Consider the following 12,573-nt stretch of genomic DNA (forward strand, 5'->3'; position numbering starts at 1 on the left):
GTAAATTTTAAATGATGATATGAACAGACTTTCTTTAAAATATTCAACATACTCTGTCTTGATTGGGTCTTTCTTGCATATAGTATTCATGTAGTACATGAATCTCTTTTGATTGACTTACTTTTGATTCAAAGATTATTTTACTCTTAAAACTCAACTGGATTGTTGGTTAACCGGTTACACACTTCAAGCAATTAAAAATACGTACCAAGATTGGTATTACATGATTATTACAGAATAGGCTGATTTGTAATGCATTTTTATATGCCCGTTTTTTTTCAAAATGTGACGTATTATAGTTTCACCTTTGGCGGCGGGTGGCGTCCATAGCAGTGTCCGCTCTCTAATTCAAATAGTTTTCATCCGATCTTCACCAAACTTGGTCAGAAGTTGTATCTAGACAATATCTAGGTCAAGTTCTAATATGGGTCATGCTGGGTTCAAAACTAGGTCATGGGGTCACTTAAAGCATTTCAAGGATTTAGCATGGCGTCCGCTCTCTTATTGAAGTACTTTTCATCCGATCTTCACCAAATTTGGTCAGAAGTTGTTTCTAAATGATATCTTGGTCAAGTTTAAATATGGGTCATGCAGGATAAAAAACTAGGTCACGGGGTCACTTAGTGCATTTCAAGCATTTAGCATGGTGTCGGCTCTCTAATTGAAGTAGTTTTCATCCGATTTTCACCAAATTTGGTCAGAAGTTGTGTCTAAATGATATCTAGATCAAGTTAAAATATGGGTCATGTTGGGTCAAAAACTAGGTCACATGGTTACTTAGTGCATTTCAAGCATTTAGCATGGTATCCGCTCTCTAATTATACCCCTACAAACGAAGTTTAGGGGGGTATATAGGAGTTAATTTGTCGGTCGGTCTGTCTGTCGGTCCGTATTAAGTGTCCGCTCTCTAATTCAAGTAGTTTTCATCTGATCTTCACCAAACTTGGTCAGAAGTTGTATCTACATGATGTCTAGGCCAAGTCGGGTCAAAAACTAGGTCACGGGGTCACTTAGTGCACTTTAAACATTCAGCATGTTGTCCGCTCTCTTATTCAAGTAGTTTTCATCTGATCTTCACCAAACTTGGTCAGAAGTTGTATCTACATGATGTCTAGGCCAAGTTTGAACATGGGCCTTGCCGGGTCAAAAACAAGGTCACGGGTCACTTAGTTCGTTTTAAACATTCAGCTTGTTGTCCGCTCTCTAATTCAAATAGTTTTCATCTGATCTTTTCCAAACTTGGTCAGAAGTTGTATCTAGAGAGATGATGTCTAGGCCAAGTTCGAATATGGGCCTTGCCGGGTCAAAAACTAGGTCACGGGATCACTTTGTGCGTTTTAAACATTCAGCATGTTTTCCGCTCTCTAATTTAAGTAGTTTTCATCCGATCTTCACCAAACTTGGTCAGAAGTTGTATTTAGAAAATCTTAAGGCCAAGTTCGATCATGGGCCTTGCTGGGTCAAAAACTAGGTCACAGGGTCACTTAGTGCGTTTTTTAACATTCAGCATGGTGTCCTCTCTCTTATTCAAGTAGTTTTCATCTTCATCAAACTTGGTCAGAAGTTTTATCTTGATGATCTGAAGGCCAAGTTCGAACATGGGCCATGCCAGATCAAAAACTAGGTCACAGGGTCACTTAGTACGTTTTACACATTGAGCATGGTGTCCGCTCTCTATTTCATGTAGTTTTAATCCGATCTTCACCACACTTGGTCAGATTTGTAACTTGATGATGTGTAGGACAAGTTTGAACACGGGCCATGCCGGGTCATAAACAAGGTAACTTGGTCACTTAGTGCGTTTTAAACATCACAATGTTGTCCACTCTCTAATTCAAGTAGTTTTCATCCAATTTTCACCAAACTTGGTCAGAAGTTGTATCTAGACGATGTCTAGGGTAAGTTTGAATATGGGTCATGCCGGGTCAAAAACCAGGTCACGGGGTATCTTAGTGCGTTTTAAACCTCACCATGTTGTCCGCTCTCTAATTCAAGTAGTTTTCATCCAATCCTCACCAAACTTGGTCACAAGTTTTATCTAAATGATCTCTAGGACAAGTTTGAACATGGGCCATTCCGGGCCTAAAACTAGGTCAAGGGGTCACTTAGTGTTTTTTTTACATTCAGCATGGTGTCCGCTCTCTAATTCAAGTAGTTTACATCTGATCTTCACCAAACTTGGTCAGAAGTTTTATGGAGATGATCTTAAGGCCAAGTTAGAACATGGGCCTTTCTGGGTCAAAATCTAGGTCAAGGGGTCACTTAGTGTGTTTTAAAAAATGAGCATAGTGTCCGCTGTTTTTTGTGAACACGACATGCAAAATATTATGTGTCAATGCGGCATGTAGGGGTATTTGTCACGTCTGTGACAAAGCTCTAGTTGAAGTAGTTTTCATCCGATCTTCACCAAATTTGGTCAGAAGTTGTGTTTAGATGATATCTATGTCAAGTTCAAATATGAGTCATAACGGGTCAAAATATAGGTAACAGGGTTACGTAGTGCGTTTAAAACAATCACTATTGTTGTCCAAAACCTTCAAACAGGCGTATGTTGTGACAGTTTGGCACTCTTGTTTTAATTTTCCAATGCGTAAATACGTAGATACACAGTTAATCTAGAGCTCTGGTTGTACTACTGTCACAAGCAGTTTAACTGCATCATAGAATAAAAAAATACAACAGTGACTGGAGTTATAACTGTTCCTTTTGCCAACATTGAAACTTTATCTTCCTTTTGCCCACATTTTTATATCTTAACATGAACACAAATATACATTGTGCACAGTTTCGTAAATTTGTGAAATTCATTGAAAAAGATTCAGAATTATTTATTCATACATGTCATTTCATTTGTGGTGGTAACATATTATGGTAGACTGAATTGGGTCTCAACACAGTAAATAGGGCTGCAACGAATCCAAAAAATGTGTTCGGACCTGAATCCAAATATGGTTTCTTGCAGTTTTTCGGATCCGGATCCCTCAGATGAGAGAAAATTTGAAGTTTCTGTCTAAATTAAAGAAATCAATGGTTTTAGAAGTATAATTTGACTAAAAAACATTAAACAATTATTAACAAAAAAAAACATAAAGTTCTCGTTTAACATTGTAGCAATGTCAAAATAAAACGAAACCTTAACAATTATTCACTAAATAGTTTGTTTGTTAACATATGCTTTTCACTGTTCATACAGTTTGATGTTCGTTTTCACAAAAATAAGCATTTCAACATTGTACGGGTCCAGGCAAGCCCTATGAGCACTGGCGAGATCTCCTGCTGTGCAGAAGATTCTCTCATTGGGCACTGAGGAGGTTCCTTGCATCACAAGATAGCATTTAAACTTAGTGGATGATGCTTTCAAGACATTACAATTTACATGATGCAGGAACTCAATTGGACAGGTCGCGAAATTATGCAAAATTTATCTGAATAACATTCCAGACACACTGGATCCACTACCGTTGTTTTTAATACAACTTAGAAAGACAATAAGGATTGAAAACTTACTTATTGCCATTATGAATTGCATTTGTAATGTGTAAATCCTCCATGATTTCGAATTAGTTTTGCTTTGTTGCAAATGACACTCTTATTCAATAAAAGCCAAAGGATCTCGAATGATCTGCTATTTGACTGTCACAGTCGTCAATTAATATCATCTATTATACGTTTCTTTTATCTTTTAAATGGAAACAGTCTGTATAAAAAACAATACTCGTGAAAACAGCGCTAGGTTACATACATCTATAAAAATAAATATTCGGAACCGAAATTTCCAGGGGTGGATCTGTACCCGCGAATCTGAAGTTGGATCCTATATCATCGGATATTTCGGGTACCCGTTCAAGCCCTAACAGCAAAGCATATTTTCTACTCCATTCTTAACTCTGGATATTCTATTCGTTTCCGGTGTTTAAGGCATGTTAGAACAGCATACACACAACCATGTTTGCTTTTAAAAGTACAAAGGGTCATGCACTTATGTTTTTAGTTTTTTTTTGGCATTATATAAGAAAGAGCAATAAAGTTAAACATTGCTATCATTAAAAAATAATTTTCTCACATGTTAACAATGAATCCTATCTACTTGTATAAATTACACATTTATAAAGCATGGGAATGAGGCCTGTAATTATCGTGTCACATTTGTCTGGGGCGCTTTAAAAACTCAACAAAAACAATATGGCTGTGTCTGAGATATTCTCTCGCACAATTAAGTTCATAGTCTTCACATAATACACTCATGTTTAATGTCCTTCGCTTAATTGAAGTCAGACCAAAAATGTTGAAAATGCTAGAGATTCAATCTTGAAGTGTAAAACAACAAAACTAACTGTTACCTGAGATGGTTAATTTTATAAATAATACGTAATTTTTAATTTTAAAAATGTTTATGCTTTTCTAATGCTTGAAACGTTTCAGAGTAGGGACAGCATTAAGAGACTTTGGTGTAATTATTGAAACTTAAATGAGTGTGTGTGTTTTTTTAAGAAAAGTGAAAAAAAGAAAAAAACACCTTTTACAAAAAAATCTTTTCTTCAAACAGATAATCGTTTTACAATTTATGGTGATAATGAAATGTTGACATGAGCCGGTATAGGGTTATCGAAACAGCAGTACATTTATGCAAGTACATTTATGCAATGTTCACAAGATTCAATGTGTTCAATATGGATATCAACTTGACAAACAAAGGGGGTGGTCCCAAAGTGTAAATGGAATTGTACATGAACAAAGCCCCTTTGATGGGAACTAGCCCGGTTTTATCCCTCTAAGCTGATTCCTTGACATTTTTAAAGCGTATTGAGAATAATAATAATATAATGAGATACAAGATTAGAAAAAGATCGCTGTGTGAATTAGGTTCAATTGAGATTGTTTGTTGCGATTAATGTTAAAATATTCTTTGCCTTTATCATTGACCTGCTGAATTGATTTGAACTCTGATACTGCAGTGTACTAAATAGAGTCTAAATCGTAAAGGTTATTGTTATTAATACAGAAAAATATAACAGGTTACTTTGAATATAATCTTAAGGTTTGGCCTGAATCAGTTTGATCAATATGATTACTTGACACGAATTGAAAAGAAGCAACATGAATGAGGTTAAAAGGATGTATGTGAGACAGGATTTCATTCATTTCCATTGTTTATTACTATCTATTTTAGCATTTGTATGACTCGAACAAATGTGTTTTAGAATAATTATTGATACAAAATTTTTCTGTGAATTTCATGCTTCAGCATTTAAATTTAGTCTAAGGGTATAGTTACTTCTTTAAGTCAAAATGCTTTATATTATTGCTTCATTAAAAAAACTATGCATTAAAAAAAAGAGTTTTACATTCATTCCTATGTTGAATCAGTAGCTTTCAATTATTGATGTTCAATTATTGATGTGTACACATGTACTCTGTTTCAGTCCATATATTTTATTATGCAAACAATTTTGGTTGTTCAGTTGGATTTTTTGCTGGTCTCATCAGTATTTCAGTCATATATCCGGGTGGGCAGTTAACGTACTCATATGTTTCAGGGGATACCTTGCCGGCTTACCACTCATGATTTCACATACTTATGATGCAAATAACTGAGAACTACCCTATCTTGATATACACTGGCCATAGAAAGGATTCCATGACCTTTCCACACACAAGTTATATATCTGGGCCAGGGATTGAACCCTCAATCCTCAGAACTGTAGTCTAGCACTCTACCAACTGAGCTAAGGCAGCCTTGTAACTTTTAGAAAAATGTATTATTTTAAATAACCTTCAATGCATAATTCAATTTCAATAAATATTACTTTAATGGCTTGATGGAACAAGCTTGAAAATGCTGGTTATGTTTGGTTGTTGTATTGACGGCTTGTCAAGTTGGATGGCATTTGTTTGCAAAAGATTCAATATATCTTCCCATGAAACTAATGAACAAAATATTGGAATTTTTCTGACAACTTTAAGAGTGTCACAGTGTTCTCAAACTAACACATTGTAATCTCAAATCAGATCTACGGCTTCCTCTATATCGAAGTCTTATCATGACAGTAAATGGTTTCATCTGAAAGTGGTTGAAAGCCATAGATTTCAGGTAAACTAATCAGGGTTGTAATAATATCTTAACATTGACAGGGATACATTGTCATCAAGTACTTGTGATGGGTAGGCACCATTGTAATCATGGGCCTTTCACAAAATGATATGCTTTTAAATTGGAGACCAGACCAAATCACAATTGTTTCGTAGATTAGGCAGGAAATCTGACTTGGTTGAATTTCAAAAGGTGAATATTTCATTATAGTTAAAAATTGGTACGCCTAACCCCGTATTGTGATGAGTCGTTGACTGTATGAATTTTGAAAACATTGTAAATAGAAGTAAAAAGTAAAGAGTACAAACTTGTACTACCGTCTTTGTGTGACAAGATTGTGTTGCCTCTTTTGCTCACCTGAGCACATATTGCTCTCAGGCGGCTTTTTGGATACCATGTTGACTATTGTTTGTCAGTATATGCCGGATTTCCTCTGTGAACTTTTTTCTTCAAATGACTTCTCCTCCTGAATCTCTTTGGATATTTTAATAACACTTGCCAGAAAATATGCTTGCAAAGTTGTTTAGAATAGTCCATTGCATATGCAGATGTTAAGAGCTAAATATAGATTTAAAAAACAAAACTTAAAAAATCCATGAATTCCCAAAAGTCAGAATTTAAATAACATTGTCAAGTGGTCCTTTTCTAAGTTTACTCATAGCATGCCATGGGTTTAAAATAGGCCTTGCCCGTGGGGCTATTTTGTTTCCTTTGAATGTATATAGTGAAAAAAATCTTCGTCTCTGGAACTGTTAGGCCCAGAGGTTGTGTATTTAGGACAGCATATGGTTGTTTTCTTCAAACCATGGTACTGTTGCCAATATTAAAGTGTCTGAATAAATATTAAACATTAATTTATTTGTCTTTTGGACTCTTCATATGTTCCATTATGTCACCACACACTTTTTTGTGATGTAATTTATGAAAATTTATGAAAACTCACGTTATAATTTTTTTTCTGAATAAAATTGATCAATTAAAACAGTTGGAACAACTGTTTCATTATAATCAACAGATTGTTCTCGTGTATCTGAATAAAAATTAGCTTACATTTTATTATTTAATTCTGTTCGAACATGAGTAACACCAGGTGGGGATTTTCATTGATTGGATTTGTTAAGTTGGGTAAACAACATGCATGCATATAAATAGGCCTTCAGCATGTGTCTCTAGCATTTATCTAATTAAAATTGGCAGGCATTTCGTCATGCATGATGTAAGTGAAGCTGTACAGTAATTAGAACTGAACAATACATCTTTCCAGGTCTAGCTAGTATTCAACAGTCAGACCTGATCATTGTGTAATATAAAATGTAAAACTTCAAATAAAAAGACGCAAGGATTGCATATCTGGGTTTTTTATTTGTGAGCATTAGCTCACAAATAATGCAGATGCAATTTTGCAAATCAGTATGCCTTAGCTACAGTACAGTAGGAACCGTTACCCTTGACTGCCTGTGTGGATAACGCCATTAAATTTAAGCAGACGAGAATGCTAAAAGCGTCTGCTCTAACCACAGCAACTGCCTGTTCTCAATGGTATACTACATAGTGTGTATTTAACAGCTTGTAAGACAACGTTGGTCAGTCTAGTGTTTATCATTGAAATGTGTACATATTTGCTGCTTTCAGTGAAAACGGGGCTGAATGCATGTCGAATAAAATTAGCATGTGCACACTGATTAGCTGTATCAATGATAAAAAACAAACACATCTCCACCTGTGTTTTAAGAAACAATCTTTATAAATTTGAATGGGTTGTGGTCATTTCAAACTTGCGATATAAAAAGCTATTACATAATTTTGAAAACTGAGTTGCGTCTAAGATTATACAACAGCGAACATTAATTCAGTGCCTTCAGCGCTTTGATTTACCCTAGCATGATATAATATTACAAAACAATAAGTCAAGAATGAAAATGTTTGATGACATTTGACGTTAAAATCATGATGTCATGAGCAGGTGTGCATTTCATTTGTAAAATATGTTTTTGATGCTTTTTGTGTTAAAAATGTACCGAATTCTGGTATCAAATTGTCTTGTTGTATTAGATTAATTTCTGATTAATATGTTGCATCTCAAAAGACTGATATAAACCATGATATCAGAAAGGCCCCTTGTATCATACCATGTGCGTAGAGGTATGATAAAATGCTATATAATGCTTTCCTGGTTACACTTTTTTATCTTTTTCATTTATGTCTTCATTTTCTTTTGCCTGATTGATAAAACATGTATTATAATATCAAATCAGATGATAACTTTGTGCCAGATCAGGAAGTAAATGACTGTTTACCCTGAGCTAACTAACAAGATTTCTCAAATGACCTTTGCAATTTGAATCTGCATTTACTATAAATGTCTAACGGGGATTCATTTTCAGGTTGACCAAATTGAAGGTGCTGGAAATCCGCGAGAATCACCTGAAAACATTGCCCAAGTCGTTCTCTCGTCTTATTGAACTGGAGAAGTTGGACATCGGGCACAATGAGTTCACAGAACTGGTAACACTTGCGATTTTTGCTTATGGTGTTGTCTTGGTGTTATCCCATATGTAAGGGCTGAGTATAAATAACACTGGAAACAGTGTAAGTGTTAATGCCTGCAGGGAAGTTGTTATCTTCTGTAATTGTGTGTTTACAAATATTTTTTTGGTTTTTGCTGCTTATGTTCATTGTTCAAAGTGATATGTTTTTGTAGTATGTAATAAGTGTGCTATGTTATGTTGGCATTTTCGTTACAAATGGAAAAAATAATAATCCCATTTTGTGTTATAATTTGTGTATGTCAGGGGTCTAGCTAGGCTCAAAATTTTGGGAGAAGTCACTTCTCCCTAAATTGAAATAGGGAGATTTGGTAACATTTTTGGGAGAAATGGTACATTTGCGTCATAAATCTTAGTTTTACGTATATTTTGCAGCAACTTAATGGATAAGTGGTTTCTGTTCAGCTTTCAATCAACTCTTCACTTGTTTTATACAATCAGACATGTTAAGTGTATAAAACTGACATTTTCCTTATTTCTCATTGATTGTTGATTATGATTGTACTTTTAATTATTTTTTCTCCTGAACAGGTGTATCAAATAAACTTCAATAGTAACAAGTCAGTAATGTTCAGAATCTATTTACTTCCTTGTTAATTTTAAAGAAATTCAACATACTATCAAATTTATATTTTGTTACAAATATTTGTTTTAAATTTAAAATTCATTAAAAATCTCATTTTATAGCAAAGATTCCAAATCTGACCTGTAAATGGGCCCCATATCTATTGCCAGTGCTAGGTAACATCTTCCCATTTGATCATTCCTTAGTACTGTTTTAATGGACCATTTAACATTGCTGAATCATAGTGATTGGTAGCCAGCAGAAGGCAATTAATCAAGGCATCATCTATTAACAATTTCAAGAAGTGTTATAGCTCCAGACTGGTCTTTTGAATGTTCAACTTTGCCTGACCTGTAAATGGGGCAACTTATGGCTGAGAATCCTCCTGTGTCCAATTCTCCACATCAAATTGATTTTAATCGATCAATGTCTGGCACAAAGTAAATCATTAAAAGGAGGAAAAATCACTTCGCCTTCATGATAATAATGTGCGAAGTGAAGATTAATTGGGCGAAAAATCGCCCACTCCCGAGAACCCTGTATGTATGTTTCTTAGGCAATAGAAAAAATATGGAGTCTAATACTGCTAATACAAAACAGCGCCAAAATGTCAATGTTTATGTACTGCAGTAAGTTTATCCATGGTGTTCATTGTTTTCAGCCTGATGTCATTGGGAGCCTATCTAGTCTACTGGAGCTATGGTGTGACCACAATCAGATTCAGTCCATTACTCCAGTAAGTACTCATTAATCAATCAGATCCAGTACATCACTCCTGTAAGTACATCATTATACAATCAGATCCAGTCTATCTTTCCAGTAAGTACATCATTATTCAATCAGATCCAGTCCATCACTCCTGTAAGTACATCATAGACCTGTCAATCTCCAGTAAGTGCATTGTTTAACAATCAGATCCAGTCCATCACTCCAGTAAGTGCATCATTTAACAATCAGATCAAGTACATAACTCCAGTAAGTACATTATTAATCAATTTTATCCAGTCCATCACTCCAGTAAGTACATAATAAAACAATCAGATCCAGTCCATCACTCCAGTAAGTACTTCATTAAACAATCAGGTCCAGTACATTACTCCAGTAAGTACATTATTAATCAATTTGATCCAGTCCATCACTCTCACTCCAGAAAGAACATCATCAAACAATCAGATCCAGTCCATCACATTATTAAATACATCATTAAACAATCCTATCCAGTCAATCACTCCAGTAAGTACCTCATAAAACAATCAGATCCAGTCCATCACTTCAGTAAGTACATTATTAAACAATCAGATCCAGTGCATCCCATCATTAAATACATCATTAAACTATCAGATCCAGCCCATCACACCAGTGTGTACATCATAAAACAATCAGAGATAGTCCATCACTCCTGTAAGTACATCATAAAACAATCAGATCTAGTCCATTAACTCAGTAAGTTCATCATTAAACAATAAGATCCAGTTCCTAACTCCAGTAAGTACGTTATGAAACAATCTGATCCAGTACATAACTCCAGTAAGTACATCATTAAACAATAAGATCTAGTCCATTACTTCAGTAAGTACATCTTAAAACAATCAGATCCAGTCCATCACTCCATTAAGTAAATCATTTAACAATCAGATCCATTTCATCACATCATTAGGTACATCATTAAACTATCAAATCCAGTCCATTACTCCAGTAAGTACATCATTAAACAATCAGATCCAGTCCATCACTCCAGTATGTGCATCATAAAACAATCAGATCCAGTCCATCAGTCCAGTGAGTACATCATTAAACAATACGATTCAGTCCCACTCTGGTAAGTACAAAATTAAAGAATGAGATCCAGCCCATCACTCCAGTAAGTAAATCATTAAACAATCAGATTCAGTTCATCACTTCATTATGTACATCATTTAACAATGAGATCCAGTCCATCGCCCAGTAAGGACATTATTAAACAATCAGATCCAGTCAATCACTCCAGTAAGTACATCATTAAACAATCAGATCCAGTCCATCACTCCCATAAGCTCATCATTTAACAATGAGATCCAGTGCATTACTCCAGTGATTACATCATTAAACAATCAGATCCAGTCCATAACTCTGGTAAGTACATCATTTAACAATCAGATCCTGTCCATCACTTCAGTAAGTACATCATTAAACAATCAGATCCAGTCCATCAGTCTGGTAAGTACAAAATTAAAGAATGAGATCTAGTCAATCACTCCAGTAAGTAAATCATTAAACAATCAGATTCAGTCCATCACTTCATTAAGTACATCATTTAACAATGAGATCTAGTCCATCACCCCAGTAAGTACATTATTAAACATGCAAATCTAGTCCATCACTCCAGTTAGTACATCATTAAACATCAGATCTAGTCCATCATACTGGTAAATACATCATTCATTACTTTTTATCCAGTCCATCAATCCAGTGAGTACGACATTCTGCTATCAGATGCAATCCATCACCCCTTAGTTACATCATTTGGAAAACGAACTCATCAAAGACGTTAATTAAATAGCTTGCCAAAGGGTAGTTTCTTTAAAAAAATCTGAAACTGTTAAAACAAAATATGTTGTCAAATAAACACGAGTGTAAAATCATTTTAAGGCCTGTGTTACTTAAACATGAAATTCATATTTAATTTTAAGCAGAGAAGTGTACAATAAATAATCTGTAAGATATGTGTGACACATTTGATTTATAGTACCCATTACAAAAAGCTTGAATTTGTGTAAAATTGTACCATCTTCTTCATTGCGCTGTTAATTGGGATGTGCAGATAATGTCACTAAATACCGTAACCTGACAATTAAACAATTATTTATGCTGAAGTTGCTTATATAAAGCTCCCATCATGTGTCATGTGTGCAATATTGGTAATGGGTAATGTATGATGATGGTAAGGTTGGCCTAGTAAAATAGCATTGTGTTAGAGAATATTTCATGACAAAATTAAGTAGTTTTGGAGAATATTGGCAATAAATCTATGATGATTATATATTCAGTGTTCAACACTAACCTGAAGTCGAGACTCCTTAAAATGATACGCGGACTCCTTGTCTTTGTGTCAAGGGAGTCAGTCAGACTCCTTTATAATTATCTTTGAATTAAAAAAAAATCCTTTGATTTCCTTATTCGTTTCGCAAGATCAGAATGTCAAAACTTTTGTGCATCCGAAAAATGTGCCACTAATCATTCTGCTTGAACGCATGGACAAGAACAAAAGATTCCAAAATTATTTATTTTGTCGCTGTCCGTGAGTGTAATAATAGGGGAACATGCAAACTTTGAAACCTAGAATCACTGATCGTGGCCTGTGCAAAGACATTTTTTAAACCAGTTTACCCAGA

At 34.8% G+C, this 12,573-nt stretch overlaps 1 protein-coding gene across 8 annotated transcripts in view; it reads left to right on the forward strand.

Moving 5' to 3' along the window:
• LOC127861382 (erbin-like) overlaps positions 1-12,573 on the forward strand; it is a 100,703-nt gene that overhangs the window by 57,724 nt on the left and 30,406 nt on the right. For all 8 annotated transcript variants that reach the window (XR_008040190.1, XM_052399803.1, XM_052399802.1 and 5 more), the window contains 2 exons: positions 8,476-8,596; positions 9,864-9,938. Coding sequence is in view for 7 of the 8 variants with exons in the window: in XM_052399803.1 (XP_052255763.1) it covers positions 8,476-8,596; positions 9,864-9,938 (196 nt within the window). In the remaining variant the exon portion in view is untranslated. The remainder of the gene's footprint in view (positions 1-8,475; positions 8,597-9,863; positions 9,939-12,573) is intronic.

The sequence above is a fragment of the Dreissena polymorpha genome, chromosome 16 (genome assembly GCF_020536995.1).
Source record: "Dreissena polymorpha isolate Duluth1 chromosome 16, UMN_Dpol_1.0, whole genome shotgun sequence".
NCBI classification, from domain to species: Eukaryota; Metazoa; Mollusca; class Bivalvia; order Myida; family Dreissenidae; genus Dreissena; species Dreissena polymorpha.